Source organism: Camponotus vicinus, unplaced genomic scaffold (assembly GCF_025532165.1).
Source record: "Camponotus vicinus isolate PSW18456_S1 unplaced genomic scaffold, iyCamVici1.0 SCAF_10, whole genome shotgun sequence".
NCBI lineage: Eukaryota > Metazoa > Arthropoda > Insecta > Hymenoptera > Formicidae > Camponotus > Camponotus vicinus.
In genome coordinates, this window is record NW_028141946.1 from 17,349,786 (window position 1) to 17,372,051 (window position 22,266).

The following is a 22,266-nucleotide window of genomic DNA, read 5'->3' on the forward strand; positions in this document are numbered from 1 at the left end:
AGCGAGGTGGCGCTGCGGGTCGTCCAAAGTCCCTTTCAAGGGGAGTTTGTATCTTCTAACAACAAATCCCGTTGAGATATCGCAGTTTTTTTTTCGTTACGCACATATGCAGGTGAGAAATGACATTGACAGCCGTGGAACCGATGATCGTCGACGCGTCATTCGCGCGAGGACAGCTGATGTGAGCCGATGTCCGGGAGACCTATCTAGCATCATCTCGCGGCATCGTGGGACGAGACGGTCCGGGAGGAGGAAACTGGAGGGAGAGGCGATCAGGCATGCTTAATTGCGATACGGAGAGGCCCTTATTTACGTTTTGCTAGAGCAAGTATCTCACGCGAGGCGCGCGACCCTGCGTCCTTAGAAGAGGAGGAGGATCACTCGCGATTTCCAGCAATTCGCTCGCTCCCCATGTCGGATGCAAGCATGGAACGGGAGAAAAACGAGAGGTTAACCGCGAGGAAGATCGAGGAGGAGGAGATGAAACGCAAGCTCACGGGTAATTGGAGTCGGAAACGATCCAACGTAGTTGCGTGGAAAATCAACCAATTGAATTAATTAATTGAATTTTCAATTAATTACATTTTCAATTTTGCTAAAAATATTAGAATATTAGTAAAATAGTAAATATTATAAATTAGTAAATATTAGTTAGTAATATAAATTAGTAAATAATATAAATTATTAGTTATAGTTAATAATATAAATTAGTAAACATTAGTAAATATGTGTCCAAGACACTAGAATGCAATTGTCATAAACCAATAATTAAAATATACATGCGCAATTGTCATAAATCAACGATTAAAAAATATATAAATTTTTAAAAATTGTCTATTTTCATTAAAAGAGAAAATAGAATATTTATTACAAGCATGATTGATAATTGTTAATTTTCCTCTAGATATCGGGATATACGAGCCAGAATTCACGTACAAAGAAATGAAACGACTGCTTGGATTTATCAACGAGTCTCAAGACACATCAAAGGTTGCCTCCAATAACAATGATACGCACAGGGTATATAATATAATTATCACATAAATTATATGATGCTTTGAAATATATAATAATTACAAGAAACTTAAAGTTTGATCATTATATATTACCAAGAGATTAGAAAAGAAGTAAAATACATTATTTATTTAAAATTTTCAGGGACAACATAATAATCAACATCTTTCGGAAACCTCATCCGACACGAATGCATCGCAAGAGACAGCTTTACAAGAGTCTACAGAGCTGCCTAGACCATCGTACTCTTACAAATTGAATCGTACATCTCCAACGGTGCACGAGCATAAGACCACTCACTACAACAATCAGGACTCCCCACCTCTCTTCGAGGTACGAAACCCCATGTACAGACGCAAGAGTTCGGATAGCGACGACATATTCGAAAAACAGTTCGAGAGCACCAATTCTACCCACAGTACAAACCGTTTACTCTCGTTGAGATCGTCAAATAATCCACGAGAGGGCCAGAACGCGGCGGATAGGAAAACGGCGCAAGATGCACAGGGCGACTTAGTTCAAAGGTTGGAAAGATGGCGACTGAACCCGTTCGATCTCTGCATCAACGAAAACGACGTGCCTTTGCAACAACCAAACCGGTCCTGGATTGGAGAACGTGTGCTGTTCAGATATTGCAAAGAAACGCACACGCCCGAGCAGCGCGACCAAGCAATACGATTAGTGAGCCAGCATTTGAAGGAAGTAGCAGACTTGTGGTACAGTTGGCACCCTGCTGCTAATTCGATATTTCAATGGGGGTCACCCATTCAGGTGGGTACCACCCTACAATCCCTCCCATATCGCTCTTATCGTTAAAGAGCGTGAGGTCTTCTTCTTTTTTTCAGTATGCAAATATATATACGCGTTTTTCTAACACGAAAGAGACCATTTATATGCCATTGCAATTCGATGTTGGAAAATTTCGCCAGTATTAAATTTGATTTCGTTATTTTACGCTGCATTTCTTTTCTTAGATATAAGGTCCTGTACTTGCTTGGAGAATTTTATTAAAAGTATACTCACTTTCTATTATATATGCTATTTCGATATATCTGGAAAGAAATCTTCCACATGTGACTTGAGAAAACTTCTTTAAGCATCATTGATTAAGTGCGCTAATTGAAACCCTCTGGAATTGTGGATAAAGTCAAATTATGAGAGTTTTAGTTTCAAAAGGATGCATTAAGATAAGGAAAATTTTTGTGTAAATAACTTTGCTCCTCTACTCTTGTCTTTTATGAGAAATTTGGCAAGATTTTGCATCTTTCTTTGAAACTGTATAGTATTACAATACGCTGTGTCCAAAAGGTGCATCTATTTCGATATATTAATACTGTGTGTAAACTAACTTCCATGTATTACTTGCTAACGTCGCTACATCTTAGCTTTATAACAGTATGTACACATACAATTATTTATACAAGCCATTTTCTAACATTTTGTTATCCAACGAATTATAAGGAAGACATTTGATATTTTTTATTGATATTATAAAACATATGGCATTTATACACAGACATGTATACATGAGCGTTTACAAGAACACAGTTATTAAATGCTGTAAACTGCAAAACATTTTTGAATAAATTATATTTGTGTAAAAAAGAAAAGATAGTTGTTTACTTCATTCAATTCTGTTTTACTTCTATTCTGATACTAATCCTTGTTTCTGTAGGTCGGCACTGCTAACGGTAGCTTGGATAAAAATCCATTAACAGAACCTAAGACTGAACAGATCAAAACAGAAACGTACAGGGATAGTCACGAGCGAGCTAGTAAACGTAAAGCGAGCTCTCGCATCGCTAATCTGACTAGAGATAGTTCCACCGAGGACGAAGAAGACAAGTGGTACAATTGCTCTCATGATAAGAAGAGGAGAATACGAGCTAACAGTAAATCGAGTAACGCACAACGTGACGAGAATCAACACGCGCCTAATGATTGTCATGAAAAAGCAACGTCGAGCGTGATCGCGCGTCAAGGAAACTCCATCAGTGATAATAATAGCGATGCAGATCTCGATAACGAGCATATTAAATGTGTACGGTCCAAGAAAACCGATGAGGAAAATGAAAGCGTATCGACAGAATTAAATGTATATCCGAGAAGGATAGTACCGCCAAATCCTAAGGCACGTCCAAGACAAAGAAAGGCGACTGCTACGTCGAAACCATCTCCAAAAACGCGGTGTGCGAATAAAGCTGTTGAACAGACCAAAAAGCAAAAGAATATATTGACAGACGATGAAATCGGGCAATTGATAGAAGAGTGGGATGTCGACGAGGAGAAGGTTGCGGTGAAAAAGAACGTGGAGATGCGACCATTGCCGATACCGAAAGAGGTACGCTCTAGATTACACGAGAAACGACTTTCGCTTCGTAATACGAAAGTGATTAAAGAAACGAGGGCGTCAAAAGAAGAGGAGAGCGATGGGCAGAAGAAGGAAAAGAGGCCAAAACTTTGCGAACGAGAGAAAGAAGAATCATGTAGGATTAGAAACGGAAATCAGAGTTGGGAACATCAACTAATGTCCGAGGATGAGGATAATTTATTCGAAACAAATCAAGTAAGTTAATAAATTATATAACTCTTCCTCTCCTCCTCTTTCTCTCTCTTTGTAAATATTTAAAATTTATTAATCTTTACAATATGTCTATTTACAGGATGTGCAGAATGGCAATCAATCTGATAATGAAATTACTTTGACAAATAATGTAAATTGTCCTATATGCAATAAGTTGTTTCCGCATAGCGAGATAGAGAATCACGCCGCTGATTGCGAGCAATTCGAGATGAATAATGAAGAGAATAGTGACGCGATTAAATTGGAATGTAATATATGCAGCAATTACAAAACTAGCAACGGGGTGGAATATGAGGAACATGTTCAGCAATGTATCAGTAGGCATGATAAAAGGCATTCAGGTGGTACGTTCAGTGTTACATAATCCGTTGTTTGCTGGTGTTTCTGATTTTTGATAAATATTATCTAATCGTGATATATTAGATAATTATTTCAATTGTACAGCAAACATTCTGGATTGTTAAATTTCTCTGGTATATAAAAGAAAACTCTATAAGCATTTTTGCATAAGTTTATGCGGAGAATCTGTAAATCATGTTAGGAATTGAAAATTTAATGAGCTTGTAAAACTCACAATTTTCTTTTCCTTTCCTCTCTCTCTTTCTCTATTTTTTTTATATTTTTTTTATGGACGCGTGCACGAACATATAAATATCGCATTTCTTTTTCTAATTTTTATTTTACAATTTAAAAAATTTTTTATTAATGTATTTCGGTTAAATTGCCGTTTGTATTAGATTTATTTGTATATCTTTTTCTTCAGGATCTCAAGATATCGATACTACACCTTCTTCATCCTTTCATACATATAAGCAAGTAATTGATGAACAAAAAGATCCCGAGATAGCTTATTTGGGTCAGTTTCCCTCTGACAAGACAAAAATAAATAAGAATAAAAAAAGGAAATTATATACCAAAAAATAGTAAAAAATAAAATAGGAATATTTATTTGTCGTTATACAAAAATTTTCTTTTAAATATACAATTATTTTCTACTTCACCTGAGACAAGGAAAATTTTTCGTACATAAAGTAAGCTATTGTATTAATGTTAAGCATCGATATGCACTTTTCATTTGCTTAACATTCCGTGTCCCAAAATATCATGTAATGTAGAATATATCTCATAATTCGCGCTTTGAACAATGTTTAAAAATTGTTAAAAAAATTTCCTGTTAAAAAGTTTAAAATATTTCCTTTTGACAAAAAAGTATCATAGAAAATAACTTTCATCATTACAAATTGTCAACTTAAACTCTCAGATAAAATGAAATTTATTTGCTTGAAATTAAAAAATATGATTCTATTATTTATTTGTCCCTGAAAGTTAAAATTTAATTCACAAAGAGCCCTTTTTTCATAAAGAAATTATCTACTTTGTGTTCATCAAAAACTGGTGTTTAAATTAAAATTGCAAGTTATGGGACTTTATAAATCTATCTCATGGTACAATTATCAATTTTGTTATAAGTTTATTTCAAATATATAAATCATTATAAAGATTCATTTTTTTTCTGTTTGTTATGTTTCTTAATAACGATGTTTTAATAAAAATAGTTAGGAGATAGAGATTTGGCAACATATTGTATTATTAAAAATTATATTGCATAAATATTCTATTAATTTCTGTCAGTATCAATAGTTGTAGAAAGGAGACAGTGAATATTACAAGGCCATTAAATAAATATATATGTATACAAATACATTCCACTTGTATATAAATGAAACTTTATTTTGCAATATATAATATTATTTTGCAATATGTTTAAGCGATTTTAAAGTATCGCATGATACTTTAAGTTTGTAAATTCTAGAGCACTTTTTAAAAAAAGGCTCTACATATAAACACGATAACATATGTGTAATTTCTTTAAAATTATCCTAATGCGTTGAAAATGTAAATTAACATATAATATTTTTATACTAATAGAAAATTATGGTTTATAAATAAAAAAGCATTAAAGTATTAATTTTCGACTTTTCACACATTAACCTTATATAAAAAAGTAAGACATTTCGAAAAATCACTCCTGCAACTCGAAAAAAATATTGAGATACTTGTATCTCTTCTTGGAATTTCTTATGACCTAAAAAGATATCTTTATACCTGGTGCAAGAAAATAATGTAAAATAAATTTAAAACGTGTTATTGTTCTCTCTCGATATCAAGGTTATGATTTGATAAACGTCGGCCTAATCTAAAATGATAATCAAACTCAAAAGAGAAAAATTGAAGTGTTCTATATGGACTAGATAGCAACAAAACTCTTCTCAAGTAAGAAACCGCTGTCCATTATAATCTTTGTGCTTATCAGAGCTCGACATGTGAAATGCGAAAAATAATAATAAATATAAAATTTTTAACGAATTATTTTTGGCTTTTCTTTAATTTCAAGTAGTTACCTCGCGTACTTCAACATACCTCAGCTGCTAAAATGAAGCTCCTCATTTTGACATTATGGATTTCATCCTTAATAAGTGCACACTGTCTATCTATAACGCTAAATGGCGAATGGAGTGGAACTATTGACACCTGTCGTACGTATTATCAGATATTTTTATCCTTTGTCAAAAATAGATATATCTCATTTATTTTTGACAGACTTCTTGACATGCTATACATGTATTTATAATGTAATAAATGTAATAAAAGATACAGTGTGTGCATAATTAGTACAAAGAATACACATATACATTATTGTCAATTTAAGTTAATACAAGAAATATATATTTCTTTCAGGTAAACAGAAATCGCTTGAAGTCTGCGGAAATGGTAAGAGGGACTTGGACCTGATTTTATAAAAATTACATGTATATTTATCTTCTTTTATATTTTTATCTGGAAATAATCTACTATATAATTTCTTTTTTTACAGACATCATTTTAGAGTCATTCGATGCAACTGTTCCTGGAGGAATTTATACAGATTTATATAGAAATGGCATAATAGAGGATAATCTATTTGGAAAGAACGATGTCAATAATCGTTGGGTCGGGAATCAATCTGTCGTTTACTCTAAAATTTTTAACGGTAAATAAATTGAAATGAGAGTATGATATTCTTTCTTTCTTATATATATAATCCAAATATATTTCTTTTTCTAGTAAACAGTGATTTTTTAAACGCTCGCAAGATAATCTTGATTTTTTATGGAATTGATACATTTGCTACCATCACCTTGAATGGCCATAGGCTTGGACAGACTTCTAATATGTTTTTGAGATATTCTTTTGATGTGAAAGATTATATCAAGGTAAGGGAATCATGTCAACACAAAATGTATATCCTTTGATAGTGAAATTTATTTTTATATTTGAAATATACAGGAAGGCCAGAATCTGTTGCGAGTCATATTTGAGTCAGCTGTCAAAGTAGCCGAATATTTATATAATGACCAAAACGAAACTTATAAATATATTGTACCACCAGTGTGTGTACCTGAAGAGTATAATGGACAGTGCCACGTAAATCATATTCGTAAAATGCAAGCTAGTTTCTCTTGGGATTGGGGGCCGGCTTTTCCCTCGATGGGCATTTGGTAATTAGAAACCATTCATCTTACAATATACTTCTCGTTTATACTTTCTATCGGTATAATATAAGACCCAAGTTTACAGGCGAGATGTCGAGTTGGTTTCTATAAATGATGTATGGATCAATAATGTTACAACTGACATACGCAAAAAGGAGAACACTTGGGATATTCTTGTTACAGTATTTCTCGAAACGAGAAGAGGAACAACGTTCAGTTGTCATGTAGGGTCGATATTGCACATTTCGGAAACCAAACTCATCAGTAATTCCACTGATGTCGCGTTTAAATGGAGCGAAGAATACATAAATGTTAACATTTCGCTAATCGTGCCTGCAGTAAGTTTCTCTACACAATTGTCATTAATACGTGGTAACTTTTATATTATCAACAATTTAACATTTCCCTTCTGGTAAGGATGCCGTTGAGAACTGGTGGCCAAATGATTATGGCGACCAACATCTGTACAATTTAAGTACCATCGTGATAACGGAACAGAGTGTACTACATAAACAGATCCGCGTGGGCTTCAGAACAGTGGAGCTGGTGGAGGAACCTCTGGAAAAGGGGCTGAGCTTCTACTTTCGCGTGAATGGCGTACCGATCTTCGCTAAGGGCAGTAATTTCATCCCAGCCAGCATCTTCCCCGAATTGGGCGCGGAGGAAGACACCATCAGACACTTGCTATTATCCGCCAAAGAGGCGCACATGAACATGCTGAGAATATGGGGAGGCGGTGTCTACGAGTCTGAATTGTTTTACGACTTGGCCGACGAATACGGGATCATGATCTGGCAAGATTTCATGTTCGCATGTGCCATGTATCCCACGAGTCGGGACTTCCTGCAGAATGTTCAGCAGGAGATAGTGCAGAACGTGATGCGATTGAAGAACCACCCGAGCATCGTGCTTTGGGCCGGTAATAACGAGAACGAAGCGGCGCTGTTTGGAAATTGGTACGGCACCGGGTTCGCTGATATCTACAGAAAAGATTACGTGAAGCTTTACGTGGATCTGTTGAAGAAAGAAGTGGAGAGACTAGATCCCGTAAGACCCTTCCTCGTATCTAGTCCGGGCAACGGAGCGCTCGAGGAAACGTACAATTACACCGGAGTAGATCCTTACTCGAATATCTACGGAGACAGTAATATATACAGAATATCTTATATCTAAATCGAATACTCTTGTATTCCTTGTATCTCTTCGAGAGATAAGCATTTTTCTCATTTGCCATAATAACCGGGAATGTATCGTTTTTGAGATATCTATACTAATATATCAATAGAACACATTTGCTAAGCGTTAAATATACCTTTACCGTATATTTTCCAGTTCACTATTATAACTATATCAGAAACGGATGGGATATCACTCAGTATCCTCGGACAAGATTTTGCTCCGAGTATGGGTTTCAGTCTTGGCCATCAATGTACACGCTAAATACCGCTATGGAAAACGCGAAAGATGATCTTCACGTGAACAGTGATTTTGTGAAACACCGACAGCATATGCCACTCGGCGATCAATACATGCAGTTCTTGATCTCACGCAACTTTATTATACCGCAGAGTAACGATAGCGTCCGAGATTTCGCGAAATATGTTTATCTCAGTCAAATCAATCAAGCCGTTTCCATGAGGATTCAAACGGAAAGTTACAGACAGGCCAAATCCGAGGTGAACGCTATAGGCGAAGGTATGACAATGGGGGCTCTCTATTGGCAGCTCAACGACGTCTGGCAAGCTCCTTCATGGTCTTCGATAGGTATAAACAAGGACATTTTGTATATGATAATCTTGTAGCTATAACTTGAAATATTTTGCAGCGCGATTTAACTTGCGAGAGAATTTTCTTGAATCTTAATACAAGTGTCGTTTGAAAATCCTCCATTTGCGTTATATTTACAGATGTCGAAGGTCGCTGGAAGATGCTTCATTATTACGCCAAAGATTTCTTCGACCCTCTTATCGTTACATCACACCTGTCCATTTCCAATGAGCTTTCGATATATGTTGTATCTGATCTATGGTATTCAGTAGAAAATTGTAAAGTGGAAATTCGTTATTACAACTGGAAATCCATAACACCCCTTTTCGCAAGATTCTTTGATATTGTAGTAGTAAGTATCGACGAAGAGAAAGAAAACAATGCGTGTACGCGCAATCTGTATGCGTAAACATTTACATGATTATATATTCTTCCAGGAACCCGATAAAGCCGTAAGAATTACGACTCTCCGATTGGACAAGTCTCTCCATCAAGTTGGTTGCGGAGAATCATGGGAATCCGCCAAGAGATCGTGCCTAGTCACTTTATCTCTCATAAATAGTTTTAAATCTGTAATCGCTCCAATCCATTACGTATATCCTGGTCCACTAAAAAATGCCGATTTACCAGTAGCCAATGTTACCGTAAGCAAAATCATCGGTATCGACATTTGACATGTTGCAGCTGCCGAAGAAATGATTAACACGTGATATCTCTCGTTTCAGATGAACATCGTAGGTCGGATCGTCTTACCTGGAAGTCCTTATAAAAATTTCGAGCTTGTGTTATCGACAGACAATATAGCTCTCTTCGTGTGGCTAGAAACGAGCATTATAGGTGGCCATTTTTCTGAAAATGGTTTCCACATGTTCGAGAGAGAGAAAACAATTACTTTCCATGCATACGAAGAGATCACAGTCGAATTGTTACGGAAATATACGACACTCACAACATTATCCAACATTTATCATGATGCACGTGACAATTTTGATGACTACTCTGTTGTAGAAAAACGAAATTCAGAATAATCATACGTAACATATCGTTACGATTTAGCTATGAATGAAGCATCGATTAAAGAATTACTTGTTTTCGCGATGAATTTATCGCGAAAATATCGTACTTTCTTCAAACTGTCCTTGATGAAAGTATTATAGTGTAAATAAGTTTTAAATCCGATAAGAATAATAAGCATAATTACGGCTCCACCAAGTATCATAGACATTAAATTGGACATCGCGCTGCTATTGAAGGAAGTAGAAGACTTGTGGTACAGTTAGCACTCTGCTGCTAATTAGATAAGTGCGCTAATTTCAACACTCTGGGGGTTATCGATAAAGAATTATGAAAGTTTTAGTTTCGAAAGGATGCATTAATATAAGAAAAATTTTTTTGTAAATTCTAGAAGTGGGAGCATCAACTAATGTCCGATGATGAGGATAATTTATTTGAAACAGATCGAATAAGTTAATAAATTATATAACTCTTTCTCTCTCCCTCTTTCTCTGTTTTTGTAATTATTTAAAATTTATTATTTTTTACAATATGTCTATTTACAGGATGTGCAGAATGGCAATCAATCTGATAATAAAATTACTTCGACAAATAATGTATTGTCCTGTATGCAATAAGTTGTTTCCGCATAGCAAGATAGAGAATCATATGCCGCTGATTGCGAACAATTCGAGATGAATAATGAAGAGGACAGTAATGACGCGGTTAAATTGGAATGTAATATATGCAGCAATTACAAAATTAATAACGGGGTGGAATTTGAGGAAAATGATCAATAATGTATCAATAGGCACGATAAAAGGCATTCAGGTGGTATGTTCAGTGTTACATAATCCGCCGTTTGCAGATGTTTCTGATTTTTGATAAATATTATCTAATCGTGATATATTAGATAATTATTTCAATTGTACAGCAAACAATTCTGGATTGTTAAATTTCTTTGGTATATAAAAGAAAACTCTACAAGTATTTTTGCATAAGTTTATGCAGAGAATCTGTAAATCATATTAGGAATTGAAAATTTAATGAGTTTGTAAAATTCACAATTTTCTTTTCCTTTTCTCTCTCTCTTTTATATTTTTTTCATGGACGCGCGCACGCACATATAAATATCGCATTTCTTTTTCTAATTTTACAATTATTTAAAAAATTTTTTATTAATGTATTTCGGTTAAATTGCCGTTTGTATTAGATTTATTTGTATATCTTTTTCTTCAGATCTCAAGATATCGATATTACACCTGCTTCATTCTTTCATACATATAAGCAAATAATTGATAAACGAAAAGATTTCGAGATAGCTTATTTGGGTCAGTTTCTCTCTGATAACAAGACAAAAATAAATAAGAATAAAAAAAGGAAATTATATACCAAAAAATAGTAAGAAATAAAATAGGAATATTTATTTGTCGTCATACAAAAATTTTCTTTTAAATATACAATTATTTTCTACTTCACCTGAGACAAGGAAAATTTTTCGTACATAAAGTAAGCTATTGTATTAATGTTAAGCATCGATATGCATTTTTCATTTGCTTAACATTCCGTGTCCCAAAATATCATGTAGTGTAGAATATATCTCATAATTCGCGCTTTGAACAATGTTTAAAAATTGTTAAAAAAATTTCCTGTTAAAAAGTTTAAAATATTTCCTTTTGACAAAAAAGTATCATAGAAAATAACTTTCACCATTACAAATTTTCAACTTAAACTCTCTCAAGATAAAATGAAATTTATTTGCTTGAGATTAAAAAATATGATTCTATTATATATTTGTCCCTGAAACTTAAAATTTAATTCACGAAGAGCCCTTTTTTCATAAAGAAATTATCTACTTTGTGCTCATCAAAAACTGGTGTTTAAACTAAAATTGCAAGTTATGGGATTTTATAAATCTATCTCATGATACAATTATCAATATATATTCTTTCTTTTAATTTCATTTCAAATTCAATATAAATCAATGATTAAAAAATAAAAATTCACTTTTTCCTGTTTGTTATGTTTCTTAATAACTTTTAAATAAATTTTATTTTGCAATATATATTCAGTATGTTTAAGCGATTTTAAAGAATTTCGAATGAGACTTTAGATTTTTAAATTTTAGAGCACTTTTTAAAAAAGGCTCTATAACATAAACACGATAACACATGCCTTAATTTCTGTAAAATTGTCTCAATGCGCTGAAAATGTAAAGTAACATAAAATATTTTTATACTAATAGAATTTATTGTTTATAAATAAAATTAAAAATTAAAATATTAAATATTAAATTATTAGATTTACAATTAAATATATTAAATATGTTAAATATATTAAATATGTTAAATATATTAAAATATTGTAACATTACAATTAAATATATTAAATATGTTAAATATATTAAATATGTTAAATATATTAAAATATTGTAACATTAATTTTCGAGTTTTCATTAACTTTATATAAAAAAGTTAGACATTTTGAAAAATCATTGCTGCAGCTCGAAGAGATATTGAAATACTTATATAACTTCTTAGAATTTTTATCATCTAAAAAGAGATATCTTTATACCTTATGCAACACAATAATGTAAAATAAATATAAAACATCATTGTTTTCTCTCGATATCAAGATTATAAATTGATAAACTTTAGCATAATCTAAATTGATAATCAAACTCTAGAGAACAAAAATGAAGTGTTATATCTGGATTAGATAGCGACACACACAAAATTATCCTTAAATAAGAAGCCGCTACCCATTTTTATTTTTATATTTATCAGAGCTCGAAATGTGAAATACGAAAAATAATAATAAATGAATATGAAATTTGTAATGAATTATTTTTAATTTTTATTTAATTTCAAATAGTTACCTACTTCAATATATCTCGGCTACTAAAATGAAGCTCCTCATTTTGACATTATGGATTACATAATAAGTATACACTTAATAAGTGTACACTGTCAATCTATAACGTTAAATGGCGAATGGAGTGGAACTATTGACACCTGTCGTACGTATTATCAGATATTTTTATCCTTTGTCAAAAATAGATATATCTCATTTATTTTTGACAAACTTCTTGACATGTTATACATGTATTTATAATGTAATAAATGTAATAAAAGATACAGTGTGTGTATGATAGGTACAAAGAATACACATATACATTATTGTCAATTTAAGTTAATACAAAAAATATATATTTCTTTCAGGCAAACAGAAATCGCTTGAAGACTGCAGTAATGGTAAGAGGGACCTGATTTTATAAAAATTACATGTATATTTATCTTCTTTTATATTTTTATCTGGAAATAATCTACTATATAATTTCTTTTTTTACAGACATCATTTTACAGTCGTTCAATGCAACTGTTCCTGGAGGAATTTATACAGATTTATATAGAAATGGCATAATAGAGGATAATCTATTTGGAAAGAACGATGTCAATAATCGTTGGGTCGGGAATCAATCTGTCGTTTACACCAAAATTTTTAACGGTAAATAAATTGAAATAAGAGTATGATATTCTTTCTTTCTTATATATATAATCCAAATATATTTCTTTTTCTAGTAAACAGTGATTTTTTTAAACGCTCGCAAGATAGTCTTGATTTTTTATGGAATTGATACATCTGCTACCATCACCTTGAATGGCCGTAGGCTTGGACTGACTTCTAATATGTTTTTGAGATATTCTTTTGATGTGAAACGTTATATCAAGGTAAGGGAATCATGTCGATGCAAAATGTATATCCTTTAATAGTGAAATTTGTTTTTATATTTGGAATATACAGGAAGGCCAGAATCTGTTGCAAGTCACATTTGAGTCAGCTGTCAAAGAAGCCGAAAATTTATATAATCACCAAACTTATAACTATATTGTACCGCCAGTGTGCGTGCCTGAAGAGTATAATGGACAGTGCCACGTAAATCATATTCGTAAAATGCAAGCTAGTTTCTCTTGGGATTGGGGGCCAGCTTTTCCCTCGATGGGCATTTGGTAATTAGAAACCATTTATCTTACAATATACTTCTCGTTTATACTTTCTATCAGTATAATATAAGACATAAGTTTACAGACGAGATGTTGAGTTGATTTCTACAAATGATATATGGATCTACGATGTTACAACTGACATACGCAGAAAGGAGAAGACTTGGGATATTCTTGTTACAGTATTTGTCGATGTGTCAAGATTAAGGTGGATCAATTGTCATGTAGCGTCGATATTGCACATTTCGAGAGCGAAACCCATCAGTAATGCTACTAATGTCAGGCTTGAATCGAGCGACACATACGTAAACATTTCGCTAATCGTGCCTGCAGTAAGTTCCTCTACACAATTATCATTAATACGTAACAACTTTTATATTTTCAACAATCTAACATTCCCCTTTTAATAAGGATGCCGTTGAGAACTGGTGGCCAAACGGTTATGGTGTCCAACATCTGTACAATTTAAGTACCATCGTGATAACGGAACAGAGTGTACTACATAAACAGATTCGCGTGGGCTTCAGAACGGTGGAGCTGGTAGAGGAACCTCTGGAAAAGGGGATGAGCTTCTACTTTCGCGTGAATGGCGTACCGATCTTCGCTAAAGGCAGTAATTTCGTCCCAGCCAGCATCTTCCCCGAACTGAGCACGAAGGAAGACACCATCAGACACTTGCTATTTTCCGCTAGAAGCGAATATGAACATGCTGAGAGTATGGGGAGGCGGTGTCTACGAGTCGGAATTGTTTTACGACTTGGCCGACGAATACGGGATCATGATCTGGCAAGATTTCATGTTCGCATCCGCCATGTATCCCACGAGTCGGGACTTCCTGGAGAATGTTCAACAGGAGATAGTGCAGAACGTGATGCGATTGAAGAACCACCCGAGCATCGTGCTTTGGGCCGGTAATAACGAGAACGAAGCGGCGCTGTTTGGAAATTGGTACGGCACCGGATCCGCTGAGATCCACAGAAAAGATTACGTGAAACTTTATGTGGATCTGTTGAAGAAAGAAGTGGAGAGACTAGATCCCGTAAGACCCTTCCTCGTATCTAGTCCGGGCAACGGAGTGCTCGAGAAAACTTACAATTACACCGGAATAGATCCTTACTGAAATCTCTTCGGGGATGGTAATATATACAGAATATCTCATAACTAAATCGAATACTCTTGTATTTCTTGTATCTCTTCGAGAGATAAGCATTTTTCTCATTTGCCAAAATAACCGGGAATGTATCGTTTTTGAGATATCTATACTAATATATCAATAGAACACATTTGCTAAGCGATAAATATACTTTTACCTATATTTTCCAGTTCACTATTATAACTATATCAGAAACGGATGGGACATCACTCAGTATCCTCGGACAAGATTTTGCTCCGAGTATGGGTTTCAGTCTTGGCCATCAATGTACACGCTAAATACCGCTATGGAAAACGCGAAAGATGATCTTCACGTGAACAGTGATTTTGTGAAACACCGACAGCATATGCCACTCGGCGATCAATACATGCAGTTCTTGATCTCACGCAACTTTATTATACCGCAGAGTAACGATAGCGTCCGAGATTTCGCGAATTATGTTTATCTCAGTCACATCAATCAAGCCGTTTCCATGAGGATACAAACGGAAAGTTACAGACAGGCCAAATCCGAGGTGAACTCTATAGGCGAAGGTATGACAATGGGGGCTCTCTATTGGCAGCTCAACGACATCTGGCAAGCCCCTTCATGGTCCTCGATAGGTATAAATAAAGACATTTTGTATATGATAATCTTGTAGCTATAACTTGAAATATTCTGCAGCGCGATTTAACTTGCGAGAGAATTTTCTTGAATCTTAATACAAGTGTCGTTTGAAAATCCTCCATTTGCGTTATATTTACAAATGTCGAAGGTCGCTGGAAGATGCTTCATTATTAGAAAGAAGATTTCTTCTACCCTCTTATCATTACATCGCACTTGTCCACTTCCAATAGGCTCTCGATATATATTGTATCTGATAAATTGCGTTCGATGTCAAAATTTTACAGTGGTAATTCGTTATTACAACAGGAAATCTGTAACACCTCTTTTCACGAGATCCCTCAATAATATTAACATAGTAAATATCGACAAAAAAAAAGAAAAAATAGTGCGTATACGCGCAATTTATATGTGTAAATATTCATATGACTATATTCTTTCAGGAACCCAATAAAGCCATAAGAGTTACGTCTTTCCAGTTAGATGAATCTCTCAATCAAGTTGGTTGCGGATCATGGGAATCCGCCAAGAAATCTTGCATAGTCACTTTATCTCTCAAAAATCATGAATTAATGGCACCAGTCCATTATGTATATCCTGGTCCACTAAAAAATGCCGATATACCAGTAGCCAATGTTACCATAAGCAAATCATCGGTATCGATATTTGACATGTTGCAGTTGCCGAAGAAATGATTAACACGAGATATCTCTCGTTTCAGGTGAAAATTGGATATAAGGTCGGCGTACCTCCTTATATAGATTTCCATGTTGAATTATCGACAGACAATATAGCGCTCTTCGTGTGGCTAGAAACGGGCATTATACGCGGCCATTTTTCTGAAAATGGTTTCCACATGTTCGAGACGAAGAAAAAATTAATTATTTTCTCTGCGTACGAAGAGACCACAGTGGAATTGTTACGGAAATATACGACACTCACAACATTGTCCGACATTTATAATCCACGTGACAATTTTGATGACGACTACTCTGTTTTAGAAAAACAGAAAAATTAATATTAATCATACGCGTGATATATTGTTACGATTTAGCTATGAATAAGGCATCGATTAAAGAATTACTTGTTTTGCGATAATTAATAATATATAATTAATAATTAAAAATATTTAATAAATTTGTCGCACGCATAACTTTTTACCGATATAAATAAACTGTTTCATTGCATTATATCGTACTTTCTTCAAACCGTCCTTGATGGAAAGTAAGTATCATAGTGTAAATAAATTTCGAATCCGATAAGGATAACAAGCACAATTACGGCTCCACCAAGTATCATGGACATTAAGTTGGACATCGCGCTGCTATTGAAGATTGCGTTTCGATTATTTCAATAAACCATAATTTAGCGCACAATACGCGCATTAAACATTGAGAAAATTTATTTACCATAAACACATATCTCTTTGGTTACACGTTTGATATGAAAAATACGCATAACATGTTTAGTCTTGAAGTCGGTATCGTATCTTAAAACTTATTTTTTGTTTGTTGTGCACATAAACTAATCGATATATTAGAAACAAAAACACATCGATACATATAATACATTTTTTTTAAATATAATACATAAATGAAATTCATATATGTATGATTGCCAGATTTATCGAATTTTCAATCAAAGATGATGGAAGACTATAAATATGTATTGTCGCTTCAAACCAAATTTCGTCAAAAGAAAAAAAAATTATGATTACATCAAGATTAAAAAAATAATATCGTTTCAATTATATACGTGTATGATATATTTCTAAGGCTAATAAGCGTAAGCTGAGATTTTTCCCTGTTAGTTCTTTTATCACATAAAAATACACATGTGACACACACATATGGATTTGCTTTATCGGATCTAGATCGATCAAAAGTGAATATAAACGATCATGAATGAGTATTAGCGAACGAGCATCAGCGGAGAAGCTTATTTAGTATTTTTAATAAAAAAATTAGTTTATAAAAAAATTATATACAAACTTTGTAAAAAATTATTTTTTATAAAAGGATGTAAAAAATATTTAATAATTAACTCCTCTTCACGTTCGCTGATATTCGTTGATATCATTCATCGATTGATCTGGATTCAGCTCTACACGTTCATGTGTATACTTACATTTAGTCCAACCATCAAAACTTTCATAAAACGTTTGATATAAAACTTTGGATCTTATAGATAAAAGCTAGGGATTCAAGCCCGTAGCTCGCAATATTATGAAGCGGTAAGTTAATTTGTTAGAGCGAAAGCGTACCGTTATTTCGACCCGTATCATGGTGTGCTGGAATACGCTGGAAGTATAACTTCCTCCTCCGGCGAATGCAAGTAACGTCGGCTTAAATTGATGATGACCATGATGCAGCATAAAAGCAAAGGCCCAAAGATTGCTCCTTCTACGCCTAAACAGAAGATTCCACCTGCTATCGATAGACCTGTCAGATAAGGATGCCCACCACTAAAATTTAAAAAAAAATGTGTGTTGTGGCTGAAGACTTGTTAAAACTTGCATACTATGCGGCAGTCTTACCCTTTAATCTCCTTATAGAATTCCGTCACTACTATGTTACACGGAAGAAAATGAAAAAGAAAGAAAAGGATGGCGATCATTGATCCGCGGGTGAACCAGAGCTCTATCGTAGCTGGAATGCAAGCAAAGTACGCGTCTAAAAAGGGAACTGCGCCCAGCATAGTCGCGAGGGCCGATGGTAAGTAGACAATCTTCACTTGGAATAAGTTGTGAATGAACCACGTCCACATGCCGAAGAAGGAGGCGAGCTTGAAGGTCGCCGCGAACACCCCGATTACCGCCTCTTGCAACGCGATGGCGAATCTGAAGAAAGTTAATATTGTATGCTCTTTCGTCGCGTGAAAAATAATCGACTTTTCACACACAATCATATTAGTTAATCAAACATTAATCTCCTGCTTTTACATGAAGATTAACTTACCCTTCCACGTGCGTTGTGCTTGTTAGAAATAAAGATGGATATTTTTGTAAAATTCAAAATTCTCCCATGCATACAAATAAATACAGAATTCGAGATATCAGATGTATATTTACCTGTGACAACTAATGGGACTGAACATTGTCGTCAACTCGATGGGTTTGTAAGTTTTATCACTAGAACTGAGCAAGTAAAATAGAGTCGTAAAAAAGACTACCTGAAATACAAAATTCTTACATTTTCCATCTTTTCTTTTGACATTAAAAGTTTCGAAAATACGTCGTGCGTACCGTACTGAGTACAAAATTAAATACAGCCGATCCACTCATGAGCACGATGTAGAACAGCTCTGTAAATATTGTCAATATCACAGACATATTGCCCTTGACGATGCTCCAGATGGAATCAAGCACTGACATTAAAATACCAATATTTTCCTTGGCAAAATTCTGTATACTTGTCATGTTGAAGAGATCTGGAAGAAAACAATTTCACATATAATGTATAAAATATAATGTATAAAATGATCCACATTATTTATTATATAAAAAGTTCTATAAAATAAAAATTAATCAGAGATCTAAGCAATGGACCATTTATGTAAATTTCATAAATTTCTTGATGCAGAATCACTCACGGAGAGGCATTTTCCCGAAGCTTTCCTTGAAGTTCTCCCAAGCGTTAGCTGCAGATACAGTGTCTACAACAGGACCTACGAAATTTGGATCCGTATTCGACATCATCCACGCTTGGTAGAGACGATCCCAAAGCTCCAAGAATTTCCTCTCCATTTGCTCCGCCTTGGACGGTTCCAGGTCTTTTACAAGACCTCGAATCTGAATGAAAGAAGTAAACTTGTAGCGTGCGCGAGGAAGAAGAGTAAAAAAAAAAAGTAAATTTCTTACTCCTTCGGATATAGCGCTTCGCCCATAAGTGTAAGCGTTGTCTAAAACGCTATTGACAGATTCTTCCCACTTCTCTGGGACCCAATCAATATCAGGATTGTTCATCAAGGAGGAATTCAATATTTCGCCTGTCACTTGAACGAGGTGCAAGCCTTCCGCGTAAACCTATAAACAGAACGAATGCTGCAAAATCGATCGTACAAATTCATGAATCGACAAGTGTTTATTTTACCTGTATCGTTATGAAAATAGATGCGCAAGTGGTGAAGACGATCAGTCCGAGTATCACAGAGGTGGTCGCTACCGCGTTGACGGACGCATTGAGAGCATTCCTCAGTTTCTCGTCCACAATAATGCTCACTTTATAGAGACCTCTGATGTTGGAGGGTATGAGAGCCTGATGTCGTTCCAGGCACCACGACCTGGCCGCTTGTATCGTCGAACCGCAGCGTCTGCGTATCATTTCCCAAAAACCGAAATAACCACCCACCTGCTTGACGATATAATACACCAGCGGGATTACTAGGATGTGCGACATCCACCTGTGCTTCCAGAGAAGCATAGCGATACACGCGTACAACGCTCCATACATATATTTGTCGGTATCGACCTCGTCATCTTGCATATCTAGAGACATTCGTAAGTCCTCCTTTATTTTGCTGAGCAAATAACGGTTGCGTAATGGCGTTACAGAATGTACATTACACGCAGGTCGTGGCTTGTACGCGGAGGACGGAGCAACGTCTGCATCCAGAGACATTGACTTTATGCCGAATTTCGACGCTGGCTTCCTCACCTCTTCCTCGGGACGAAGCGGCGTATCCGAGGGACTCTCTTCCTCTAGAATCTGATCGTTCATCTGCGTCTTATCGCTCCCCGATGGTATTTCTTCCTGGGGACTCGGTAATAAATTATTCGTTAAGGCGAAACGCGCGGCTTCCGAGAACGTCAAGTTCCTACCGTTCAGCTCTTGACTCTCCATAATCAATACCACTTCGTAAATAAATCCAATAGCGCACAAGATTTGCAAAGCAGCAAAGACCAGGACTCGATAAGTCCCCGCCATGCTCGAGAGATACATGGTGATGATGAACCAGATTACAAAGGACATGTAGCGAAACTGGTTAGAGTTTGATGGCGTCCAGTAGATGTACAGTATCGTTAGGTATCCGACGAGTATCGCAGAGACCTGTAGGACACAAAACCCAATTAATATCCGAGAAGATACTTCTGTCAACCTGGGTGACAGATATAAATGATAGAAAATTAAGGCAAGTTGTACCGTAAAGATGTTGCACGTCAGGATGAAGAACCCAGAGACGGTGGTGAACACCTGAAACATCCTCCAGGCGAGGCAGGTCAAGACATTGGGAGTGTAATGATAGACACCTAGGGTCGCCAGCACCAGGGACACAATTCCAACGATATACTTGACACGTGTCCATAGAAAGGAGCCCAGATTCTCAGAAATATTGTCGAAGATGTGCACTGGCAGCAGACTGACGTTGACGATCAGGGGGGATTGGGACGCTTCCACCTGGGCGAACCAGGATTGCACCGTCGTGGCCAACGAGTACTTGAAGGGGAACAGGACGGAACCGCACAACAGGGCCCAGATCAGGGGTTTGATGAAGGGACTCATTATGATGTAGAGGCCATAGCCCGCCGCCGAGACCAGGCACAGGAGGAAGAGCGCGACAGCGTTGTAGATCCCCTGCTTCAGGGCTTTCTCGTGACCCGCGCTGAAGCCCGACAGCATGTTGAAGAGGTTATCCATCGGCGAGCGGACGTTGTCCATGATTATAGGTAATCATGCGCGTCAATAGGCACGATCTATGCTTGACTTATTTCCAAAAGCACGCTCTTTACGTCGTTTCCGATGCGTCGTCGTCAACACGAACGACGAAGAGACCCATTTCAGTCGGGAAAATAAGAAGTGACGCTGCGTCGCGATGAACCCTCCTGCTGGAGACACTAGCACTGAGGAGATATCAGCTGATTGCGGCTGACGCTACTCATGTTGCGACACGATATGTATAAAGTAGGTCGAAGAAAAGGTCAAAAGTAGGCGAGAAAAGATGGACGAAAAAAAGAACCCGATTTTATTGAAATTTCAAAATGAGAAGGAGAAAATGTTAGCTTTTATTTTTGAGGTGAGAATTATTTTAGTTTGTAATGTTTCGTTGCAAGTGTGAAAAATGTTTATATAATTTGAAAAAAATTTATCATTGAATCTACACAACTTGTTTTCTCCATATTTACATATATATTGTCTCCTGAATACATAAAATTTCCATAAAATCCTGCCCAGCAAGCACCAAGTAACATTTACATAATTGTTATGTAACTGTTACATAACATGTAACTGTTATATAATTGTTATGTAACTGTTACACAACATGTAACTGTTATATAATTGTTATGTAACTGTTACACAACATGTAACTGTTATATAATTGTTATGTAACTGTTATGTAACTATTAATGTAACAGTTATATTGTTGAGTGGGAAATTATAACTAACAGTTATATAACTGTTATTTGGTGTTTTTGTTCCCAGCAAGCACCAAATAACAGTTATATAACTGTTATAATTTTTCCCACTCAACAATATAACTGTTATATAACAGTTACATAACATGTCACAGTTATGAATGAGAAATTACAACTAATCAATATATAAATGTTACTTGGCGTTTGCTGGGTTTTCTAATGTTTCTTTAATGTTTCCAATCATTATTTCTTAGAAAATTTCT

The 22,266-nt window shown here is 35.2% G+C and overlaps 3 protein-coding genes, 1 long non-coding RNA gene and 1 pseudogene across 12 annotated transcripts in view; 4 read left to right on the forward strand and 1 right to left on the reverse strand.

Annotated features, from left to right (window-relative positions):
* On the forward strand, nt 1-13,138 carry LOC145960435 (uncharacterized). Of its 3 annotated transcripts, XR_014435360.1 has the most exons (7): nt 2-499; nt 905-1,020; nt 1,159-1,785; nt 2,690-3,580; nt 3,678-3,942; nt 12,766-12,910; nt 13,113-13,138. XR_014435360.1 is itself a non-coding variant. In XM_083079913.1 (6 exons), exons 1-6 carry the CDS (start codon nt 412-414, stop codon nt 4,520-4,522), a joined length of 2,148 nt encoding a protein of 715 aa, XP_082936039.1. In that variant the 5' UTR covers nt 1-411; the 3' UTR covers nt 4,523-5,567. The 3 variants fall into 3 exon arrangements, 2 of the variants coding, with proteins under 2 accessions (XP_082936039.1, XP_082936041.1); XM_083079913.1 differs by lacking the exons at nt 12,766-12,910; nt 13,113-13,138 and adding an exon at nt 4,362-5,567 and having other exon boundaries at nt 1-499; XM_083079915.1 differs by lacking the exon at nt 13,113-13,138 and having other exon boundaries at nt 12,766-12,915.
* On the forward strand, nt 5,893-10,942 carry LOC145960431 (beta-mannosidase-like). Of its 2 annotated transcripts, XR_014435357.1 has the most exons (12): nt 5,893-6,135; nt 6,338-6,370; nt 6,474-6,629; nt 6,704-6,852; nt 6,926-7,137; nt 7,217-7,469; nt 7,549-8,275; nt 8,464-8,895; nt 9,039-9,250; nt 9,336-9,542; nt 9,624-10,364; nt 10,458-10,942. XR_014435357.1 is itself a non-coding variant. In XM_083079902.1 (11 exons), exons 1-11 carry the CDS (start codon nt 6,033-6,035, stop codon nt 9,924-9,926), a joined length of 2,787 nt encoding a protein of 928 aa, XP_082936028.1. In that variant the 5' UTR covers nt 5,893-6,032; the 3' UTR covers nt 9,927-10,398. The 2 variants fall into 2 exon arrangements, 1 of the variants encoding a protein (XP_082936028.1); XM_083079902.1 differs by lacking the exon at nt 10,458-10,942 and having other exon boundaries at nt 9,624-10,398.
* Nucleotides 12,878-16,838, forward strand: LOC145960173 (beta-mannosidase-like; annotated as a pseudogene). The gene is made up of 10 exons (XR_014435268.1): nt 12,878-12,910; nt 13,113-13,145; nt 13,503-13,622; nt 13,696-13,937; nt 13,981-14,227; nt 14,307-15,031; nt 15,219-15,650; nt 15,803-16,009; nt 16,095-16,307; nt 16,373-16,838. The product of XR_014435268.1 is annotated as a beta-mannosidase-like (transcript).
* Nucleotides 15,881-21,676, reverse strand: LOC145960432 (transmembrane protein 245). Of its 5 annotated transcripts, none has more exons than XR_014435359.1 (12): nt 20,793-21,675; nt 19,743-20,699; nt 19,511-19,675; nt 19,243-19,441; nt 18,896-19,080; nt 18,722-18,822; nt 18,609-18,626; nt 18,188-18,490; nt 17,061-18,115; nt 16,850-16,972; nt 16,401-16,643; nt 15,881-16,256 (listed from the first exon to the last, which is right to left on the reverse strand). XR_014435359.1 is itself a non-coding variant. In XM_083079906.1 (10 exons), the coding sequence occupies exons 1-10, from the start codon at nt 21,306-21,308 to the stop codon at nt 17,932-17,934; spliced, it is 2,550 nt and encodes an 849-aa protein (XP_082936032.1). In that variant the 5' UTR covers nt 21,309-21,676; the 3' UTR covers nt 17,036-17,931. The 5 variants fall into 5 exon arrangements, 3 of the variants coding, with proteins under 3 accessions (XP_082936032.1, XP_082936029.1, XP_082936030.1); XR_014435358.1 differs by having other exon boundaries at nt 16,850-16,975; XM_083079906.1 differs by lacking the exons at nt 15,881-16,256; nt 16,401-16,643; nt 16,850-16,972 and having other exon boundaries at nt 17,036-18,115; nt 19,743-20,137; nt 20,216-20,699; nt 20,793-21,676.
* LOC145960446 (uncharacterized) overlaps nt 18,189-22,266 on the forward strand; it is a 5,567-nt gene continuing 1,489 nt past the window's right edge. The window contains exons 1-3 of the long non-coding RNA XR_014435362.1: nt 18,189-18,768; nt 18,873-19,107; nt 19,233-21,663. This is a non-coding gene — a long non-coding RNA (uncharacterized LOC145960446). The remainder of the gene's footprint in view (nt 18,769-18,872; nt 19,108-19,232; nt 21,664-22,266) is intronic.

What these genes read in the sequence shown, in the direction of transcription:
- LOC145960431 (XM_083079902.1), top strand. Translation starts at nt 6,033, where the DNA reads ATGAAGCTCCTCATTTTGACATTATGGATTTCATCCTTAATAAGTGCA. An exon ending in TTTCCCTCGATGGGCATTTG is followed by an intron (nt 7,138 to 7,216) that starts GTAATTAGAAAC and finishes CCAAGTTTACAG; the next exon opens with GCGAGATGTCGAGTTGGTTT. An exon ending in TCCTTCATGGTCTTCGATAG is followed by an intron (nt 8,896 to 9,038) that starts GTATAAACAAGG and finishes TTATATTTACAG; the next exon opens with ATGTCGAAGGTCGCTGGAAG.
- LOC145960432 (XM_083079903.1), bottom strand. Translation starts at nt 21,308, where the DNA reads ATGGACAACGTCCGCTCGCCGATGGATAACCTCTTCAACATGCTGTCG. An exon ending in TGACGTGCAACATCTTTACG is followed by an intron (nt 20,700 to 20,792) that starts GTACAACTTGCC and finishes TGTGTCCTACAG; the next exon opens with GTCTCTGCGATACTCGTCGG. An exon ending in GAAGCGCTATATCCGAAGGA is followed by an intron (nt 19,442 to 19,510) that starts GTAAGAAATTTA and finishes TCTTTCATTCAG; the next exon opens with ATTCGAGGTCTTGTAAAAGA.
- LOC145960435 (XM_083079913.1), top strand. Translation starts at nt 412, where the DNA reads ATGTCGGATGCAAGCATGGAACGGGAGAAAAACGAGAGGTTAACCGCG. An exon ending in AATGGGGGTCACCCATTCAG is followed by an intron (nt 1,786 to 2,689) that starts GTGGGTACCACC and finishes TTGTTTCTGTAG; the next exon opens with GTCGGCACTGCTAACGGTAG. An exon ending in TGATAAAAGGCATTCAGGTG is followed by an intron (nt 3,943 to 4,361) that starts GTACGTTCAGTG and finishes CTTTTTCTTCAG; the next exon opens with GATCTCAAGATATCGATACT.